Source organism: Oryza brachyantha, chromosome 9 (assembly GCF_000231095.2).
Source record: "Oryza brachyantha chromosome 9, ObraRS2, whole genome shotgun sequence".
Taxonomy (NCBI): Eukaryota; Viridiplantae; Streptophyta; class Magnoliopsida; order Poales; family Poaceae; genus Oryza; species Oryza brachyantha.
This window is the reverse complement of record NC_023171.2, coordinates 4378136-4401501: the sequence shown is the minus strand read 5'-3', so window position 1 is coordinate 4401501 and position 23366 is coordinate 4378136. Positions and strand designations below refer to the sequence as shown.

General features: G+C 41.7%; 1 protein-coding gene across 1 annotated transcript; it reads right to left on the bottom strand.

The window, feature by feature from the left end:
* Nucleotides 1-4781: 4781 nt before the first annotated feature.
* On the bottom strand, nt 4782-20299 carry LOC102716343 (putative leucine-rich repeat receptor-like serine/threonine-protein kinase At2g19230). Its single transcript, XM_015840791.1, has 12 exons — nt 19653-20299; nt 7598-8088; nt 7218-7356; nt 6962-7033; nt 6806-6877; nt 6649-6729; nt 6405-6556; nt 6044-6309; nt 5772-5898; nt 5610-5678; nt 5326-5518; nt 4782-5223 (listed from the first exon to the last, which is right to left on the bottom strand). Exons 1-12 carry the CDS (start codon nt 20297-20299, stop codon nt 4782-4784), a joined length of 2751 nt encoding a protein of 916 aa, XP_015696277.1.
* Nucleotides 20300-23366: the final 3067 nt, after the last annotated feature.

The following is a 23366-nucleotide window of genomic DNA, read 5'->3' as shown; positions in this document are numbered from 1 at the left end:
ACAAATGATTATTGTGTTACTACGGAACACAATTGCTACTAGCGCCTACACGTTGTGTTGCTGGTGTTAACATATGTGTTACAGGGGCATACAAAAAGATTTGTTATTTTGTTTAAAAACGTGCTACAAGAGCACACAGCCACATATGTCATGTGTTACCAGCGCAGGACGTCGGTAACACATATTTTTATGTATTGGCATATAACATATGTGCTACTAAGGATGTACGTAGTAACACCAGCAACCGGATCACTTAAAATATGTTACTGAGGACCTCTGTAACACCTTTTAGGGACTGTGATAGCACATAGCATGTTACTAGAACACAAACCTGTTGTAGTGTCTTGCCCCTGTTGTAGTGTCTTGCCTCAAGTGTGCTAGAGCAACTGGTAGATAATTTTCCATGGTCTTGGAGTCACCACCAAAGGCAGAGAATATATAATTGGCCAAGATGTGGGGTCAGAGACACCATGATCATATTTTTTTTTATCTCGGTTGGCTTGAAACCACTTGACCAATCGACTTGGCTAAGGCTTCTAGTGAAGGTCAATACTCCATCATTGAGGTCGGTGTAAGAGCTATCAGGTGAGCGACATTCTCATTATCTATCCCAACTGTCATCGTCAAGGCTGCACTGCTGATGATATTGATGTTGTTGTTACTCTTGCTCCGTCGTTGACATTCAATCTTGCTGCAAAGGTCCTAACCCTTGTTGTGGTGCAATTATTCTTGCTTGGCTTCAAGCTACTGGTATTGTTCTTTGAGTCGGCGTTGCTTGTTGTCTAGGCAGCACCACTTTTTAGCAAGCTCTTGCCTGAGCTCTGAGTCAACTGATTTGTGAAACGACCGATTTGCACTCTGGGCCCGCCTTGAAGATGGTCATCCAAATTGAAGTGCTCTAGACGAGTGTGATTCTGATCCAGAAGGCGTGTTTCCAACATGACGTTGCTATTGTTGGATCGCCGCAGTGATGACCATTGCTTTGACTCTATGGATAGACCTCAAAATCGTGTGATCCAGGAACTGCTCCAAGATGTCGCCAAGTAGTTCTACTGTAGCTTTGACATTCTGCTGAGGGTTCTTGAAGACTTTATGACCCTAAACCTAAGTTTGGATGATGTCGCGCTACAATTTGTGCAACTAGTTTCGCAATTCTTCGCGAGCTTGGCTCTCACAATGTTCTCTAGTGTCCTCCTCCTCGGCCAGTCAGGCTGCTTATTCCTCGTGGCGCTTCTTCTTGGCCTCGTCTTGCGCAATCCAAAACACCATGAAGATCTCATGTGTGGTAATAAAGCTTTCCATGCTACTACTAGTGCGGATGTGTTGAACTATAGTGTGGGCTCAACATCCATGTAAATCCTGAGTAGTTCAGATGCCATCTCAAGAGATTGTGGCTTCGTGGAACATGACCTAGATTGGATCTCGTCCTTGGCTGGTGCTGAGGTGTCTGAGTCAAAGCAGCACAACTCCTCTTTGGACTCAGAAGGCTCCAAATCCATGAAAGAAAGCATGTCGTACTCATCAACCAGGAGACAAATATCTCAAAACTTGAAGATTTTTCATGGGGCAAACCTGGTCTTTATGATCTTCAAGTTGGGATCCATTGATTTTGGAGAAACCCTCGATGCACCCCTACCTGGCGTGCCAACAGTAGATGATTGAGAGTGGCAGTAAAATTATGGGGTGGCAAGCAAGGAGCAGAAATAAATGGCTATGCATGCAGTAGACAGGGGATTACCTAGTTTTAGCTCTCAAGATAAGATAGTACCCTACTCCTACTGAGCTTTGTATTGGGTGGAACAGATCGCAAAAATAAGTTTTCCAATCTAATTTTCTATGTCCCTGTTGACGACAAAAGTTGATTACTGGGGTGTCACACACGAACGGTTTGAAGACTTTCTCAGATTGCTTTAGTGCAAGACCTAAATTGTTAGAAAAAACCAGACGTGTCAGTCAGTTTGATCTGAAAAAAAAGGATAAATTGTTAAACCCAAAGGATCTATCGACCAAATAGCTGATATCGCTTCAGGACCCTAGCTGATGTGGACTAACACAATCAGCTTTTCACGAATTTCGTGGTATATAATATAAGAATACCATCTCAGCTGAATTATGAGTATAATAACAACTAAATAGACCATCCGACTAGTATTTCTCAAAAGATCGGACTTAACCTAGAAAATTTTGAGACTACCCAGCCAATCGGACCAATTTAGCAATTATCGCACTTGCAGTCAGCAACCGATAGGGTTCAAAGTAAATCATACATGATAAAACTAGATTATTAGACTTATCATCAGGATATAAAAATATTAAATAACTGTATGCAAGCTCACGCTAAACCTAAAACATCGAACTAAACCAAGGTAGTCTAGGTTTAAAGCTGACCAAACATGAAATCAAGATAAAATTATGGTACACTAATAATTACCTATTAAACCAGCGTAATCTATCAACTTATCTGGTAAACCTAGAAGATCAGACAAGCTTCTACAAGCATATCGGACCAAATTGACATAGATCAGACTAAACCAACACATTATGCAATTTAGAATAATATAATTACAAAGATATGATGATCTGTCGGCTTAACAAGCAAATCAATAAACTACTTGGGATAAGGTTGGCTAAAACTCCAGCGAAAACACTATGCAAATACCCGACCTAATCTATAAACGTGAATTCAGAAAACATGATTGATTGGACTAAACTGAGACAGAATTGATCATGCAAAACTCATGTTAGCAGATTTCACAAAGCATCAACCTAATCTTGATCGAGAACTTACTACTACTCCAAACTAATAAATAGATCGAAATAACAGCAAGACTCAGACAAACCATCAAACAAACTAGATAGAAGATTGAACTAAATCGAGATAGTTCTATCCAGTCGATCTGATGGGTTGATGATCACGGATTCACATTGCGAAGTTGACAAACGTCGCGCCAAGGCTCGCCAAGACCAAATGTTGTATTGATCGTATGATTGTTGATATCTTTACAATCAATGGGGTGTTGTATTTATACCCCTAAAACTAACTAGAATTGGATACGAGCTCATATCTATTACCTAACTTAATACACACGGATTGTATTTAATGAAATTGCCTAAAACAAACTATAATATTTACAAATATTGCTTCTCACAAACTATTCCTATTTCCCGAATCTATGTGCATCATCCCCGGCCCAATTGGACTCATCTCCAATCCGAGTCAACTTCCATCAGCCTCATCCGACTCACTTTCCAATTCACTTAGTCCGATTGCTTCACTTCCAGTCCTATTTGGTTATTTCTCCTGCTTTTCTCTCCAATGGCTTCTAGCATTTACAGTCCTCTTGGGCACCCCCCCTGCCCCCTTTATATACCGACGGGTAGGGCTTACAGACAGAGACTTAATGTAACAAAATCAAGCCTATCTAGACTAGGTATGATAAGACCCTGCAATGTTGAGATATAATATGGATATTACCAAACTCCTAACCAACCCTATACAATATTACATATTCCTTTCTTACCTAGGACACGCTTTCCTATAACTATGTACATACGGATACCCCATATCTGAGTATCCAACATAACAACCCTATGATCAAATTCTAAACCAAAACTAACTAAATAGGGTGAACTGAATAAATGGTTGAGGAGATTATATTTCAATTTTTTTCATAACACTTGCTTTCTATTTCTCTATAATTTTTAAACATTTTAGGAGACCACTGGTGTGTGGAATTTTCTCTTGAATATTTGTGGCCCTGCATACGTGTCTAGGATAATATTTGGTTGTATTATTTATGATTCTCTTAAGTATACTTTAATATTTGTATAATAGACACCATAAACATTCTATTAGTTATATTGTTTTATAAATTTTAAATTCCAAATGTCTTGTATATTTATTGGTCAATTGGGAATTGTCATTTATAATTATTTGAATAAACAATTAGCAAAGATAATGTCGACTTTTCTATTTACAAACTAATATGTCCTACATGTACCAAACATATAATAGTATGTATTGCCTAATTTTCATAATATTATGAAACTCTTTAGGATTTTCTCATTTTTATTTTCTTCGGACCAAACAACTATTGACAAGGGAGAGGTCACCGTGAGTCTGAGTGCCTAAAACCGAGGAGAAGCCATCGTGACAAGGGAGTTTTGGAAATGGTTTTGTCATTGTTTTTGTGGTTACCGTGCAGTAGCCGTGTCACCAGCGAGCAGTGGTAGCGAATCCACTCAAGGTTTCATAAACCCTGCCCATAGTCGTACCTTTCATTTATAACACTTTACTTTTTTTATAACGCGCTAGTGGCCTCTAGTGTTTCTCCTCACTTATCTCTCGTCCATTTGTTCTTGTAGAACTAATATGTTATTAATTGTCGACATCACTGTTATCTCGTACCTATAAAGGGAAAACTTATATGTAGTTTTTTCCCACAAATTCTAGAGTAGTCCATATTTCGGTGGTAAGACTAACAGAAGACTATGAAGCTAGGGATTAACATATCTCTTAAAGATGGAAGGAAATTTATTCCATTAATTGACTGAGTCAAAGCTTGTACATATTCCATTCTAGAGTCATATATTCTCCTAACCATATGGACTTAAAGCACGAGTGTACACGTACATTTACTAAGATAATCCACAATTTAAAAATATTTGTACAATCCCTTTAGTGAAATAAACATTAATAGTTTGTTGATAATGTAATGTTGTATGTGTATATTTGATGGCAAGTCAAAAATTATGACGACCATATATGTGCCACAACCTTTTTATCTCGCAGAAGGACCGCTGGACATGCTTGGCATTGGCATCCTTTCCAGATGGCCCATTTCAAATATGGTGCTACTTTTCCTAACATGGCCAATTGGTAGCTCAGTGCCACTGCCTACATGATGAAGCTCGAGGTCTAGGCATTCTTCTAGCTGCGAGACAACTTCTGTCATTGTAGGTCGTTGTGTTGATGCTTGTGCGGTGCATTTTAGTGCTATATCTGCAACCTTCCAGACACTATTGATGTCATAGGAACCATACATATGTGCATCCACCACACCCTCGATGTTTCCATGTGACAGGCACTGTTGCACCCAATGGATAAGGCTGATTGGCTCTGGAACACGAAGTATTGGTGGCTTCCCTGTGATCAGCTCTAAAAGCACCACACCAAAGCCATACACATCACTTTTGGACGTTGGCATCATTGTTGCATGATACCTACAACAAAATAGCAAAGCAATATGGTTGATGGATATTCTAGAGTTCAGATTTGGTAGTAACACTTTGAGAAAAGGATGAAGTAGGTACGCTTCAACATACTCAGGATCAATGTATCCAGGTGTTCCAACAAGTATGCTTGTTGATAAATGAGTGTCACTATCACGGTTGAAAGCCTTGGACAATCCAAAATCAGAAATCTTGGCTTGCAGCTTTACGTCAAGTAAGATGTTGGTTGCCTTGACATCCCTGTGAATGAGGGGTGGGTTGCACCCTCTGTGTAGATATTCTAGCCCTGTACATGATGGGAGAAGAACCAATTTTGCTGAACACATATGAGAGCAACAGAACTAGCAATAACATCCCATATATATCGGAGTGCTTACCTTGTGCGGATTCAAATCCAATTTGAAGTCTCTCTCTCCAGCTTAAGTTCCTCCTATTGTGATCTCGTCCTACATGTAACATTCAAGAATAATAAATAACATGCACCAAAAGATCATTGTTCAAAGTAATGATGATACATAGTAATGACACTATCACTTCACCTGTAATATGCTCTTGTAGGGTTCCTTCTGACATGTACTCATAGACAAGTGCCATGTACTCTCCATCTTTACAGTAACCAATCAATGAGACAAGATTCTTGTGATGAATACGTGTCAAAATCTGAGCCTATACAAGAAATCATGAATAAATACCAACCAAATATGAAGACGTGAACAAAATTAAGTCTTAAGCACGACCTTGAATGGGTATTTATTGGCTCAAGTTCATTTCAATCAAAATACAAAAACAAGCATAGTTGAACAATTTATACCTCTACAAGGAACTCTTTCACACCCTGATTCGATGATTGCAACCGCAACTTCACAGCAACTTGAGTGCCCTCCTCCAAGATGCCATAGTAGACATACCCAAACCCTCCTTTCCCAAGGAGTTGCTGGAAATTATTTGTTATCATCTGCAGATCCTTGTACGTAAATCGACGGTTTTCAAGTTGCACGGTAACATCACCATAGCTGTCACCTTGTTGTGAATCTCTTGTTGGCTCTTCATGTGGAATGATGGTCTTGTTCGCAGGCCCTTCAATTTATAAGAGAGAAATAACACCGTTAGCATCGGTTGAGAGGTAGGTAAAGAACCATTTATAAAGACAACCTATTTTTGTCGAGGCTTACCTATCTTTCTTCGTCTTATGAAGCAATATAGAAGTACCAATAGTATCACCATGACTGCAACTAATGGAACAGAAATGTAGATTGCTAGGTTTTTTGTCCCATTTGTAGTTGTACAAGTGTCGTTGATGCAAAGGTTTGGATTGTTATCATATCTAATAGAAAGATGGTAAATGACATTTTCAATCAAATTTTGAGTAATTACCTGCAATGCAATAAAAAGAGGAAAAGGAAGAAGGGGAGAGACCTTAGATCGAGGGACTTATCTTGGGCTCTTTTGAGTAATTCAGAGGGAATTGATCCAGTGAGATGGTTACCTGACAAATCTCTAGAAGAACCACATTGTATATGTGTGAGAAAAGGATCATCACTGGGAGCAAAAAAAATAAAGTTGCAACACTTACATAACTGTCAGTGAGGATAATTGTGACAGGGACTCAGGAATTGAGCCTGTCAAGTTGTTGTATGAGAGATTCCTGACAAACCATGACTTAATCAGTTGTTTTTCAAAAATAGAAATGATCCATTGGAGAGTTAAAGACATGAAAAACTCCGCTTACAAGTATTGGAGAGCACTGAGATTGGTGAAAGAAGTCGATATATAACCATTCAAGCCATTGAAAGAAAGGTTTCTGCAATTTTTTCCAGCTTACCTCATATTCACTTTCATAAAGCTAGAATCAATTAATATTATAATTTACTTTTTCATTGCATAACTCACAAGTTACATATGAAATTGCCCAATTAAGAACCATGGATTTAGTCAATGCATGTGCTTAATTTGATATCATTCTTCCATTGGGTTTATATACTTACACGCCTATGATTGTCGGGGGGTTGGAAATGGCATAGCTGCAGGTCAACCAATCCCATGCCATAGTCTTTGGGACACATGGGTCACCCATCCAATTCTCCTTCACTTGATACTGCTTCTTGATGGTCGTGATGGCCGATACTGCATACGTGGTGCAGCTAATTAATTAATTTGGACTTGGACTAACTCACAAACCCAACAAGTTTCGAAAGTTGCCAGCCATCGAGGTAAGACACAATGAGCAGTGCTAGCACACATAAGCTGTCCCACTGTTTCAACGGGGCCAGATCGATCTTGTTGTGTCATATTTGTAAAACACAAATTAATATCATCGAGGATCCTAACCATGTGAGTAAATATATATAGAGAAAGTACTACATACCATCATTGGAATACGTGGGAATGTTGACAGTGGGCATGATGGAAAAAATCTCGAGGGCGTTGATGATGGGCGGCATTGTTGAGTTGGTGCTGGCACGGAGGGTGATGTTATATTTGCTTGAGCCCCCATAGGGATTGGTGTTGAAAGAGGAATCGGCATAGAGATAGTCCGGTGTAATGTTGCCCAATACCTTGTTGTTGATGCTGATGTTGAAGTTGCGGGTGGCATTGCCCTGGAGGAGTTGCAGCTCGGAGAAGTGCATGACGGTGATGAATGCTGGCGATGGGTCATTGGTGCTCGGTGCCGCATCCCAAGGGAGATATATAGTACTAGACACATTGAGAGGCGCAATCGCCGTCTGCATCACCGCTGATGGTACCTCAAACAAATTGTTTTCCACGCTTTGCACTGTTTTTGTCGTAGTAATCTCCTCGTATATCATCGGGTCAATATATGGCGCCCATGTTCTATCATGTGGATCATCCGGGTACCTTCCCAATCATTTTTATCAGGGAATTATTAAATGATTTCTACAAGATTCATAGCCAACTTCCAAATGAAGCTCATTATTAGTTTTCCAATTAAATGAAACATGCATAGACACGTACCAATATTTACACTCAAGGTTGGTAGGAAACTTCTAATGTTAGTAATCAATTGGTATTTAAAGATAGTTGCATGTGTACCACATATATTAAGCCTATTATGCTTCTTCGCAAAAATATTATTTTTAACTTACATCAACTAAAGTTGGAGGAAGTCAGAGCTTCATTTTTTTTAAATGGATAAGACCAACTGGATGTACACAACCATTTGTATGACACCTGGATTTTGCAACCACTTAGAATTCAACCTAGGTGGATCACGTGCATGATCGCTAAACTATTCAAAGTGTTCTGTTGTACCACCATAGGTATTTTGTTTGGTTTTTCATTTGTTTTTTGTTGGTTTTGCTTTAACTAACTGTGTATTTGTGTAAAACCATGTAAGTGGGTATTTGTTGGTTTTGCTTCAACAAACTTGATTATGGAAGACCAAATGTGGTTCAGGAGTATGGTATGTATCGGCGTGTGTACATGCGACTAACTTTAGTCAGTTTGTGATATTTGTACCAAAAAGGTTGTTTGGTCTTATATGAGTGTAGGTTATGAAAATTGACCTTGGTCCATGGTGAATACTAGGACTACGCTCAGGGTGGATTGGAGGTCTAGAGTAGTTAGGGGGCCATTTGACAAGATGAGATGGATGTCAACATCCTTAGAAGTCAACCTTGATCTAGGATATGGATCAAGACTAAACTCAGGGAGCAGTTGAGATCAGGGCCGATCAAGGATGATAGGTGATAAGGTTGAATACAAGATAGTGCATGATGGATCCGCACCGTGTATGATAGACTTCACAATAGGCTTTACAAGGTCAGGTGGAAGTGCAAGATAATTATGATTGGAGAAGGAAACAAGATGAGAGTTGAGGGACACACGAGGTGACCCAAGGTAGAAAGGCCCTGAGCTCGGCCCCTAAGTGACGAGGGCAGTTGACATAGTCGGCGCGAGAAAGGCCTTGTCCGGAAGGCACGCATGCGAGGTAACTGGCTGTCACCATGGCCCAGCCATAGCATGGAGGGAGGGTGTGCTAGCGCAGTGGCGTGCCACTAGTCCAAGTGACGTTGCTTCTGGCAGCATAGGATCTTATGTGGTTGGGGTTCCAATCCTCTGGCCCTTTGTGTGTCAGGCCTATGTGACAAAATCTAAGACGTTCAGATCCGATCAGTTATGGTTTTTCCTAAGGGGAGTTTAAGGGATTTAACAACGGTGGTTTTTTGGTCATTTTGGTTACAAATACAAGTGAGCGGATTGGATTTTCGGAGAAGTTTAGTTCACACTAGGAGAGAGAAAGAGAGGAGTTGGAGAAATTTAAGAGGAGAATTTGGTGAGAAAAATGAGAGAAGGTTAGGAGAGTTGTGACGGCTCTTTTGAACTCTCGAGAGTGATTTTTTAAACATGGAAACAACGAAATATTGTTTATTGACAAATTAAATTGTGTCGATTTAAATTTATTAATTTAAATTCCACTCAGGCAGGTTTCTTTTTCTACTGTTAACTTGTTTGGATTTTTATTTATTACAATGAAAAGAGAGTCAACCTATATTACCTTAGAACAAAACATGAAAAGTTGAAGTCTACGTAAGAGCAAGGTTTTTTGCCTCTTTGATTTAGACTTTTGAGCATTATGATAGTCATACATAACCACAATTAGGATTTTGCGTCCTCCACTAGAATATACCCATAATTTACTCTTCAATATCTTCCATGGTTATGTATCTAAGATAGTTCATCACACTTTTTGGTAGAAGTTTTCTTAGATATTGTGGTAGACACTTATGATTTGTGAGGTTTAATACACTCAACGTACATATGTCCATGATCCATGAGATCTAGGAAGGTGGCCTACCCCATGTCATGCCCTGAGCTTTATCAAAACCCTAAACCAAGTAATAAATTGCCAGAAAATAATTTCTCTAATTAACTCAGGAGAAAAACCATCAAAAGTAATTAATTTAGTAAATTTAAGCTTGCCAAAATATTCTAAAGTATCGCGGGAGTCTTGCAAGTCATTAAAAAGATTTAAACTTTAATTTCAGTGATTAAAACTTGCCCAAATAATTAATATAAAAATTGGCACAAATAGAGGCCTTTTTCATTTTCCTTGCTCTTTTTTTGGGTTGGGCCACAAACCCAACTCTCCCCTCCCCTCCACTCTCAGCCTCCCTACTACTCCCCGCTTGGCCCACGACCGCACCACCGCCCAAGCCGACCGTCACCCACACGCCTCTCCCCTTCTCCCTCTAGGGTCGAGCCCAACTTCGCTGCCCAGCTCGTCGCAAGTCCGCCACTCATCCCTGCGCGCCCCTGAGCCATTGTTGGGTGGGCCCCGACTATCAGTCGCCTCTCCTCCCCGCCTGATCAAGTCCATGCCGCTATCGATTCCACCGCAGTGAGTCCCGCCCATGCAATCCACGACCCCCAACAACCTGGCCACCCTACGCACACCCCTCCCTTTATAAATACCCCCCTCGGCGCCGCCGCCACCCTCCTCTGCCTCCTCGTCCAGCCGCCGCTCTGACCCCGCATCGAATCTTTCTGTTCGCCATCGAACACTGCCACCGAATGCTGTCCTCAGCATCGCCTCGACCTCGCCAACTCGCTGCCTCAGCATTGTCTCCTCCTACGTCGCTGTTGAGCTCCCACCGTTCTGGTCGATGCCGTCATGAATCACCAACGTTGTCGCCAGAGCCGTCTAGCCGAGTGCCATTGTTTCCTCCCCCTCAATCTGTTTCCTCTAGCCGACATGCGGGTCCCACCCGTCAGCCTCACCCCTCCCTCTTCTTCCTCTCTCTCCCTATGGGTCCCACCTGTCTGTCACTCCCTCTCTCTCTCCCCCTCTTGGCCAGACCAAGGGCCCCACTCGTTAGCCTCCCCCCACTGATAGGTGGCCCCCACCTATAAATTTCGAGTCCCTCCCTCGCTGACATCAGTGCCTCTCTTAATTGCGCAATAAATATTATTTAGGCTTTTCTGTTTAGTTAAAAATCCCGAATACATCTAAAATTGATAACTAATTCATCTAGTCTCTGTTTTAGTCCATTCATGTCTCATTAAATCCAAAAATGTGCCAAGAATCCTTTAAAAATCTAATCTTGTGCTGTTTCAGTAGACTTATAGTCTATTTTGCTTGCTTTTGTTGTTTGTCGCTTAGATTTGGAGCCTGTCGACATGCCAATTTATTTCGAGACCATCGCAGAAGTGCCCCAGGGATCTGAACAAGGTAATGGCATTAATCTTTGATCATATTGCTCCTATTTTGTAAACTTCTCGCTTTATTTATTAAAACATGCATTGTTATTTAATGTATTTAATTTATTTATTTTGTGGGCTTTACCTATTTATACCGTTGATTACCATTGTTTATTCATGTCATACTAGGGGTAATTAATGTACATTTAGGCATAAGATACACTTATCTTTTTTATTTTATTTAAATTCTTTATCGTTTATTTGTTTTAAAACAAAATTGAGCATCCGTTGATTCTTGAATCCTTGATATCTTTAGATGGCTGACCTCCCAATGACACACCGAGGACAGGGAATGGGCGACTTCATGTCCGAGTTAAGCAGGATGGTGCTCACGGTTGGCTATCCCTATGAACCGGAGTACACCGTCGTTTGTCGTCTCAACTAGGAGTTTCCGCTATCTCCCTAACATAGAAGTGGCTGTGTCCAGGGGCACGTTCAAGAATCCGTGTTAGGAAGCCGCTTACTGTATGACGACGAGTCTCCGAGACAGGCATGATCTAGACCTCCATCACTCTGCTTATCGGTACCATCCCGGCCATGGACACGACGACATGGTTAGCTCATTCCGAGCAGCATGCAAGGAAAAAGACACCACCTATGGCTGGATGTGTGCAGTGCTTCAAGGTCAAGACAGAATCCACTCCAATCTTCACCAAGCAACCAAGGCAATGAATGACCACAAACTGATGAAGATCGTGCATCTCCAAAATAAAGTTGCTCGCTTGAATAAGGAGAATGCAAGGCTGCAAGGACGCCTAGAGCCCGGAGGTGCAGGAGTTCGTGTGGCTAATCTAGCACAGATGACAACTATCATGATGCAGTAGATGCAATGGCAACCACAACAGATGATGCAACAGATGCTACGCCAACAACAGTAGAATCAGCAGCAAGGACCACCACCGGCGCAATTTAAGTTGCCAGAATTTCTTCGCGTTAGGCTGCCAACTTTCTCAAGAACCACCAATCCCATGGAGACCAACGATTGCTTGCATCCTCCTGGAGTGCACCAACCATGAGAAGGCTGCTTTTGCTACTCACCAGCTGATGGGTCTCGCTTCTACCTGCACCGCTACAACTGTTTTTACCTAGGTTGAGTTTTGTCACAACTTCTACAAAGCTCAGGTTCTAGATGGAATTGTTGCACAGAAGAAGCGAGAGTTTCACGCTCAACCGAACTGTTACTGAATATTTGGATGAGTTCAACCGTTTGGCACGTTATGCACCAGAAGACACGTGTGTATAGACGTCGAGAGACGAGAGAAGTTCCTTGGAGGACTTGATGATGAGTTGAACAAGCAGTTTCTCTTTGGGGACTATGCCGATTTCATGAAGATGGTCAACAAGGCTATTCGCAAAGAAGATCAACAAAACAAGATGGACGACAAGAGGAAGGCCTCGCAGTTCAGGCCTAATCCAGGGAATAACTAGAAGGCCTGCTTTCCTACTGGCTAGCAACTAGGATGGTCTACTCCGATCGTCCGTCAGCATTTTCCCTACAACCCCAATAACATCAACAACAACAACAGTGGGGGACAGTCTCAGTGTGCTCCTACTCAACATCTTCTACCAGCACCAGCTCCACGCCTGCCAACTACATCAACACCATCAACTCAAACTGCTCTAGCCAAGAACAACTCTGGTGGGAAGTCAGGAGTTTGCTCAACTGTGGTAAACCAAGCTCGTGTGAAGCACGCCTCTGCAGAAGAAGCACAAGCAGCACCAGAGGTGGTACTAGGTACATTTCTTGTGAACTCAATACCTGCTACAATGTTATTTGTTCTGGCGCTATGCATTCATTTATTTCTAAGAAATTTGTGGGGATTCATGGGTTAAGGAAAGAGGAATTAAAGAACCCGATGCGGGTTAGTACCTTAGGAAATAGTGTTACATCTGTCAACTATAGCCCTTCAGTGCCCACAGAAATCCAAAGAACACAATTTCTAGCCAATCTCATCCTTCTCGAATCCAAAGACCTAAATGTCATTTTGGGAATGGACTAAGCACCAAGGAGTGATAGATTGCGATAATCACACCATCACCTTGACTAGTGAAGGTGGTGAGGTGGTAACTTATCAGTGTCTTGAGTCAGTGAAATTGGGGATGAGTTTGGATCAATCGGAAGCACAAGTGCAACCGTCGAAGAAAGTCCAAAGAAGTTAGAAGACATTCCGGTGGACATTGAGTATCCAAAAGTTCTCCCTGATGATCTTACCACCATGCCACCGAAAAGAGAGATTGAGTTCCATATCAACTTGGTACTAGGAACTGCACCAGTCTACAAGAAACCTTATAGAATGGCAGCCAATGAAATGGCAGAAGTGAAGAAGCAAGTTGATATTTGCAGAAAGGTTACATTCGACCGAGTACTTCGCCTTAGGGTGCTTCGGTTATTTTTGTGGAGAAGAAAGATAAAACCAAGAGAATGTGTGTTGATCATCATGCACACAATGATGTTACCATCAAGAATAAGTACATGTTGCCAAGAATTGTTGATTTGTTTGATCAATTGAAGGGTGCAAAAGTGTTCTCCGAGATCGATCTTTGATCGGGATACCATTAGTTGAGAATTCGGGAGGAAAACATTCCTAAAACCACATTCACTACTCGCTATGGGTTGTACGAGTGTACGATTATATCTTTTGGACTAACCAATGCCCCGACATTTTTCATGAACATCATGAATAAAGTATTCATGGACCTCATGAATAAAATATTCATGGAATACTTGGATAAGTTTGTGGTGGTTTTCATTGATGACATTCTTATCTACTTCAAGCCAGCAGAAAAGCATGAGTGGCATCTTCACATAATGTTGGAGAAATTAAAGGACCACTAACTTTATGCCAAGTTCAGTAAGTCTCATTTATTGCTTCATGAAGTAAAGTTTTTGGGTCATGTGACCAATGCTCAAAGTGTACCGGTGGATCTAAGCAATGTGGAGTCTGTTATAAAAGTGGAGACCACCGAAGGTAGTTTCTCAGATCAAGAGTTTCTTAGGACTAGCGGGATACTCCCATCTGTTCATTGAGAATTTCTCAAAGATTGCCAAGCCAATGACACAATTGTTGAAGAAATAATAGAAGTTTAGGTTGTCGGTGATATGGGCCCAGGGGTTTCCCTGCAAGTGTGGCGCATGCCAGTTGTGGGCCCAAGAATCCCCGAGAAGGGGGTCGGGCCCCAAGAGACACATGCCCCGGCAACCGACCCCTGAGTTAGCTGTCGGGTCAAGGGGTCAGGGTCGAACCGTCCCGACCCTAGGCGCGCCTCCGGCTGCTGCAAGACCCAAGTGTCAAGGAGTGGGGGGCGCCCCTGGGATTCAACCTTTGCATTTAATGCGATAGGAGAGGACCTGGAGTGCGCGTTACCCGCGTGGTAGAGAATGAAGTGTGTCTGCCCCGCACTTAAAGCGGGCAGAAACGCATGTTCCCCTGGTGGCGCCTTATGCAGAAAAAAAGGCAAAGAGTGGGCAGGTACCTCTAGCAGGGTAGACACACCACGACCCTGTCAGGGTGCCAACCCCCGCTCCATCACAGTCGGATTTAATGCAACTGACAAACAGCAGGAGGGAGGAGGGCGGCTACCCCGTTGCATCAAACGGTCGCCACCTCTAAGATGGGACACTGACCGATGGGACCTAGTAGGGGAGGCGTGGCCACCCCCTCCACCAACCATCTGACTGATGGGACCGGGCAAGACAGTGAGGCTGACACGCACACCTACCCTCTGACGGACCAAGACCGACACAGCGGCTGCAGATCTCCGCATCGCCAAGCCATAGTGTGATGATGATGTACTTGTCAGTAGTTGGTATGACTATGGTGATTGTGGTAACCCCTTACTACTATAAAAGGAGGCCTTGTTCCACCTAAGAGAAGGATCCCCAGACAGAACACTAGCGATACCTCCCCAAAGAAGGCTTGTACTCACTTGACCTTTAGCGACCAAGTGACAAGAGTAGGGTGTTACGCCTCTCGGCGGCCCGAACATGTATAACCCTTCGTGTTCTTTTCTTTCACGAGAACCCTAACCCTGCAACCCTATGCCGAACCAAAAAAGGGATTCAGTGAAGTCTCGCTCGAGGAGCTTGCACTCAGACATTGGTGGTCACCCAAGTGCACCAAATGTTTTGAAAAACTCAAGCTGAAATTGTTGACTGCGCCAGCGTTGTTTTTGCCAGAACAGTCAAAAGACTTCCAGGTTTATTCTGATGCATCCAAGTCAGGTCTAGGCTATGTGTTAATGCAAAAAAGGAAGAGTGGTTGTATATGCTTCTCGTTAGTTGAGACCGCACAAACTTAACTACCCGACTCATCATTTGGAGTTAGCAGCAGTGGTGCATGCCCTGAAAATCTGGCGGCATTACCTAATCGGTAACAGATGTGAAGTCTATACAGATCATAAGAGTTTAAACTATATCTTTACTCAACTGGATTTGAATCTTTGCCAAAGAAGATGGTTGGAATTAATCAAAGATTATGACTTGAGCATACATTATCATCCGGGCAAAGCAAATGTTGTTGTAGATGCTCTTAGTCAAAAGAGTTATTGCAATGTTTCCCTAGCATCTAATGTATGTCAACAGTTACAACGGGATTTTGAACGGCTAAATTTGAGTTTGGCCGAAGAAGGTTTTGTGGCAGCCCTAGAAGCACAGCCTATGCTACTGGAGCAAGTTCACCTAGCACAAGCTAATGATCCAAAGATTGCAGAACTTAAGAAAAACATGAGAGTTGGCAAAGCTCGTGATTTTGCAGAAGATGAACATGGAACAATATGGATGGGTGAAAGATTGTGTGTGCTAGATAATAAAGAATTAAAAGAGTTGATACTTCAAGAAGCACATCAAACTCAATACTCTATTCAACTTGGGACTACCAAGATCAATCAAGATCTAAAGGAAATATTCTGGTGGGTCAGTATGAAAAGAGAAATTGCATAATTTGTCGCCTTGTGCGAAGTAGGTCAGCAAGTCAAATCAGAACATCATAGGCAACAGGATTGCTACAACCCCTCAATATTCCACAGTGGAAATGGGATGAAATCGGGATGGACTTCATCACCAGTTTGTCAAAAACCTCTGCTGGTCATGATTTAGTTTGGGTGATTCTAGATCATTTGACAAAGGTGGCACATTACATACCAGTTCATACCACCTATTCCGGGAAGAAGCTCCCCAAAATCTATTTGGCATGGATCATGTGTTTGCATGGAGTGCCCAAGAAGATTGTAATCAATCGTGGGAGTCAGTTTACTTCGAAGTTTTGGCAGAAGCTGCAAGAAAAATTGGGAACTTGCCTGAATTTCAACACTGCTTAACATCTACAGACTGATGGTCAGACAGAACGAGTGAATCAAATCCTAGAAGATATGTTACGAGCATGTGCTCTTGATTTAGTAAGCCAGTTAGTAAGCCAGCTTGCAGATGACACCGTTCGAAGTATTGTACGGTCAGAAGTGCCGCACATCTCTTTTCTAGGATTAGATAGGAGAACGTCATGTTTGTAGGACAGAAGTTGTGAGTCAAGTTGAAGACAAAGTGATAATCATCCGAGTAGATTGAAAACTGCTCAAACCAGATAAAAGAGTTATGTCGATAAGTCAAGTTGAAGACAAAGTGATAATCATCCGAGTAGATTGAAAACTGCTCAAACCAGATAAAAGAGTTATGTCGATAATCGTCAAAGAGACCTCGCCTTTGAGGTAGGAGATTATGTGTATCTTTGTGTCACACCGCTACGCGGAGTTCATAGGTTTCAAACAAAAGAAAAGTTGGCACCATGCTTTGTTGGACCATACTGTGTAAAGGAACGCAGAGGTGCAGTTGCCTACCAGTTAGAGCTTCATGCTAACATCGCCGCCGAACGCCGTCCTCGGCATCGCCTCAACCTAGCCAACTCACTGTCGTCGTCCTTGATCGCCGGTGACCGCCGCTCTCCCCACTTCCTCCCTCTTTTCTCTTTGGTCACAGCCGCTGGACCATGGGCCACCAACGCGCGCCTGTGCCTTCCGCCGCTGACGATGCCCCAGCACGGCGTCACCTTCCCCACGCACTATCAGCGTCGTCTTCCTGACACCGTCACTGCCTCGACATCATCTCGGCCTCCATCACCGCCGAGCTCTAGCCATCGCCAGTAGCCATCGTCACCATTGCCGGTTGTCGGATGGCAGGTCGTTAGACGTCAAGCAGTCGCCGTCGCTGCCCCCCACCGGCTATCGCCCGCGCCATGGCCCAAGCCATCCGACCGAGCGTTGTCACTCCCTCTCCATCTGTTTGTTTCCTCCCGCCCCATCGGCCTCACCCCTCCCTCTTCTTCCTCTCTCCCTCTCGGCCAGACCGAGCGCCCCACTCGTCAGCCTCCCCCACCACATGTAAGCACCGAGTCCCTCCCTCACTAAAGTCAGCGCCTCTCTTAATTGCGCAATAAATACTATTTAGTCTCCGTTTTAGTCCATTCAAGTCTCATTAAATCTAGAAAAATGCCAAGAATCCACTAAAAATATAATCTTGTGCTGTTGCAATAGACTTATAGCCTATTTTGCTTGTTTTTGTTGTTTTTCGCTTAGATTCGCAGTCCGTCAATGCGCCGATTTATTTCGAGATCATCTTTGAACATATTGCTCCAATTTTTGTAAACTTCTCACTTTATTTATTCAAACATGCATTGTTATTCAATGTATTTATTTTATTTTTTCTGGGCTTTATCTATTTATATTGTTGATTCATGTCATATCAAGGGTGATTAATGTAGATTTAGCATAAGATAAGCTTAGCCTTGCTTAGTTCAAGTAGCACATGGGATCGCACATTAATCAATGATAGATATGGATAATGCCAACTAAAATATTGATTAATGATGGGTTGTTGGTGCGATTGAATAGGAGGGCTATGCGATGGGTCCTATCATGTCACAGATTCCTATCTAGTGTGTCATGGTGGCACGTGGACACACGTTTATGTGTAGTGGAATATTGTCTTGTGGTTACAGTAGTACATCTATTCGAATAGTTGTGCCCGCGGTTATGGGCGCACTGGCAGATTCACAATGATTAGTCTCACCTTAATAATTTGATTAATCTGGAATTGGTTTGGGACTACTGTAGAGTGGTGCAACGTTGGGTTGTGGTTGGGCCTGTCGCAGTGGGGTGTAATGTTCGACAGTGGATGTTTGTAATTTCAATTACTTATTTATTTACTTTACTATATGTTATTCTATTTCGGTCACTGTTATTTATTAAATACTACTTTATGCAAATAACCTTACCATATCCTTGTAATCTAATGTATCATTTATTACTCTTCCATGTTACTTGTTGAGTACCGTGGTTTGTACTCAGCGTTGCCTAATTTTTCCCTTAGAGGTAGAGTATGACTCAAAGGGAGTTAACTCTCTAGAATGAAGCTTTTTTCGATCGTCAAGTGTTGCATGTGGACCGGAGTCGTCGCTTCGCTGGAGCAAGCTAGCTTAGTTTTTATTTATATTTTTCTCCTATGTTTCTTTAGACTATTTATTCAATTTCAATTCTTTCTAAGACGTGGTGATTTAATCAACATTGTCAATATTTATACCTGGCTTGTCCTGAACAGGGATTTTAATGCACATTTAGTTCAGAAATTCGTGCGTGGAATTTCTGATCGTGACACCGCACCCTTAAACAACAGTATCATAGCCTATGCAATAACGACCAATGACTAGGGTCGGGCCTTAGGCATGTGCTTTAGTATGGGAGAGGGGGATCCAACTCTTCCATAGTTATATTGGTATAAGTTTTCTTAGATCTTGCGGTAAGCATTTATGACTACTGGGACATTACCATAAACGACCATTAACTTGGGCCCGATCTATTCCACCCATACACAATGGCACCGTAGCCCATGTGAGAATGAACAACGACCTAGACAGACCAGGGGATTTTTTTTAACCCAACTTAAAATTCGCTCCCACAAGGTGTTAGACTCTGGTCCTAAGGAGCTCTACTAAAGCCACTTTAGCTACTCATCTAGAGGTCCGTTCCCAAAATGAACTAAAGACCAAACTGTTCTGATATAGGGATTGGATTAGTTTCTCTTATTGAAAAAATAGTTAAATTAAATTACATTATAGAGAAAACAGCGGTTGCATGCTCTGTAATCCGAATAAGGTATGGAGGCCAGGTTTTGATCCATTTTTAAGAAAACGATTTTACAACATAATCAGCTTCACCTGATGAAGGTATCAGCGGGGCCGAAGTTGATCCGCGCGGCCATGGCCAGGCCCTGCGTCGCGTTGACGTGCGGGTAGAGAGAGTTCTTCAGCGGCCTCAGCTCTAGGCTGGAGATGTACGGCGTCCCGGCGCCGGTGTTCACCAGGCAGACCTGCATCGAGTCCTCCGGCACCACCACGATGGCCTCTATGGCCCGCGCGGTGGCCGGGTCGGTGATGTTGACGGTGGTCCAGAAGTTGACGCCGGCGTAGAGGTCGAACAACGGCGCCCTGCGGAGGCCGTCGTAGTTGCCGTACCTGAAGCAGGCGCGCACCAGGTACTTGAGCCCCGGCACCAGCGACCGGAGCGTGTAGCAGCTCCGCAGCGCGGGGCCGGGGAAGCTACGCACGTTGTCTAAGAACCTGGAGCTCCCCGGCGAGATGTACTCTGCCGAGATGTTGTGGTTTGTGCCGGCGTCGGTGAAGCCGGCGTCGGGCAAGTAGGTCAGCTTGGTGGCGTTGTCGACGTAGCCCGCCTTCCCCGACAGGCCACAGTCTATGCTTATGAAACCGTTGCTGTCAGGCTGGGCACGTGCTTCTTGCAGCACGCCGGCGCCGGCAGCGACGGCGAGGCAGCAGAGAAGAAGTAACGATGACCTTGTCGCCATTTTCTGGTCCACGTACCGTCAGACGCTGCACTACTTGACTCCCAACAAATATATTTTCATGACTAGACACTAGCACGACGAATCCATCATATCTACGGCTAGGTTAATCTTCATCTGGTCGCCGGTAGTTTGAATATATCTGCTTAAGTAGTGGAGTAGAGAGGTAATGCCAATAAGTCAATACGATGAGTAGCTCTCGAGGTAAGCAAGCCCACTGATCATTGGTTAACCACGTCAGCTGGCTAGAGTTGTTACAAGCGTAGTAGGTGAAAACTGGAACAAAAGTCAACGACAAAGTAAACAGACAGGAACGACCCGACAAAATCACTTGTGTTGCGACCAGTAAGTCAACGGTACGGTGCACGATATACTCCATGCGCCACGGATTTCAACTTGGTCACTGTGAAGGTACTTTTAACTAGTGCCTCTGAATATGCGCATGCAGTTAATACAGTCATTTCTCGGTTCCAAAATATAATACACAACTATCACTAACAAAAAACCTAGAAAATAGCTATGACCACATACTCGTTTAGATTATCTTGCTATGTACATATATGTATGTAAAGTGGTAGCTAGGATGTTTTAGTGACGAATAATTTAAAATAAATCAAATTACATGAGAGATGTGTTGGTTAATGCATGGTCACATGCACTTCTTATATTACGAGACAAAGAAAAAAATAGTTACGTTTATATTTTATAACCGACGGAGTCTTTAGAAACATCGATGACATGTAAGTGAGGAAACAATATAATATGTTGTCCGAACATAAATATTTCACACTTAATACAAAATTAGATTAAATTAATAGAATTCTGCACACAATTTAACACTATAACAACTATGCAAAGTCAATAAGAAATGATATATTTGCGAAATTACAATGGTCAAAATATTCATATTATGACCAAATTAATCATGTTTTAAAGTTTCAATATTTGTGATTAGATGGAGTAGTAACTTATGAAAACTGTACATCTCTTATATAATTAATCTTGTCCATTTTAGGGCCATCTATCATTTTTTTAACAGATTGATGAAAAGAACCTTACTATAGGGAAGAACAAGCCTATCTCCCCGCTCAGTTTTGCGCAGAACTAGCTATAATATAAATTGATTTTAGTTAAAATTATTATACATCACAGATATATTTCACTAGATACATACCTGTGAAGTATATCGATCAATTTAAAAAAGTATAACATTTACATGTTTGGTCACCAATTATCCGTGTTCTTTTCCACTTTTAGATTTTAGATTTTAGCGAGCACTATTTCTAGACTCCTGAACAGTGCATCGCATGTAAACATTTTTGATAAAAAAATTTCTACATCTGGTCTTTCTAAAGTAATATTCCCATTTTATATTAGTTAATCCGACCATTTATACCCTTAATAGTTACCAAAATATTAGATAATATTTCAATCATGAAATCTCAACTATCTTGTACACCATCGTATTTCTTCTATTTAACATATGGCAATTTTTAGTTACAGGGAAATAATAGTGCCTCATGTTTTTGTTAGAAATTTCCCCTTGTAATTCTACCCGGTATGAAAATTTAAAAGGCAGATTTCAGTTCAATATTGTAAAACTTTGTTCTTTTCATAAATATAAATATTACTTTATGTACACGGTTTGTTTGAATGTATGTCATTCAATTTAGACTCTCCACGACGAACAACATATCTTTCCATTATTCTCCAAATAATATGACATATTCTATACCCTATAGCAAATTTGGCAGGCCTTTTTCGTGCTCTTCTGATAAATATAATGTGGTTCTTATATCACAATTCCAATCTATTGTAACTTGCTGTTTAAGCACCCACATTAATTTATAAGAACATGGTTTTAACTTCTAAAAATGAACTAAATTAATTGTCAGAAATCATTTTGTTTCCAAAATATGCAATTCAATTTTCATTGGATAACCTTATCAACTGGTATTTGTCGTGGTGATTAGTCATGTCAGATTTAAATATGCATGTATGTATTCCCTTAATAGTTCTATTCGTATTCAATAGAGCAGTTAAGTTTATCATAGACCGAAGACAATAGTGTGCTTATTTCCTAAGAGTGTATGCATATCTAATTGAACTCCAATAAATTGGTCCTTCCCTTATCACGTAAAAGTCGTAGAGTTTGACCCTGATTCCGCAAGAGTGTGTGCCTCTTTTTTTTTTTATGTGTCTTCAATTGAAATTCTAGAGTTATGTTAAATCTCATTATCGAAATCTAGATCTTAAAATTGAACGGTTAATATATTTCTCCTTTTGTACGATTAATTTGATGATAAACTACCATGCATGCCTTTGGAGTTCCAAAACAGATTCTAATTCCAATTGGTTGCAAGTTCGGACTTATTTTTCTCTCTTACTTCATATATGTTAGACTTATGTTAAGTCTTATCCATCAAAATCTAGATATGTTAAGATGAAACGGCCAATAATTTAATTTCTCTTTATCTGATTTGTGTGGTATTGTAATTTTTAGCCTCCAGAGCTAAAGTTGTGTCTTCTTTCAAGTCTCTCACACTGTTCCTATGTCCCTGTTCTGATCGATGTTCTCTAGTCAATCAACGGCAAGATGTAATGTACTTTGTTTTATTGTTCAAAACAAACTATACTTGGTCAACAACGTCATCTTGTTTCACGTGATTTCTTGACCAAAAAATCTTCATATGTGAGGTGTTAAGATTAGCTGAATTTTATAATATGGAATTATTTTTTTCATCTTGGTTTTTTCTGTGATTTTGGCTTGCCTAGGTAGGAGATATGAACAAGTAATCTTTGTTTCGATTGATGGATAGGAAACACTGATCCGAATAGCATAGTGGGAACTGGGAACAAGGAAGCTGAAACCCTAGCTAGGGAGCTGACTACAAAGATGTCGGTGGCTTTAGAGCTAAGCAGTGCATTAAGAAAGAAAAATGGTCAGGGCTCACCGCTACTACAAGAGCATCTTTGCAGGTTTGGTAGTAGAAGCCCAACACAACACCTGAGACCTTTGTTCAACCAGGATTATCTACTAGTTTCTAGTTAAGGCATGCTTTCCTTTGGG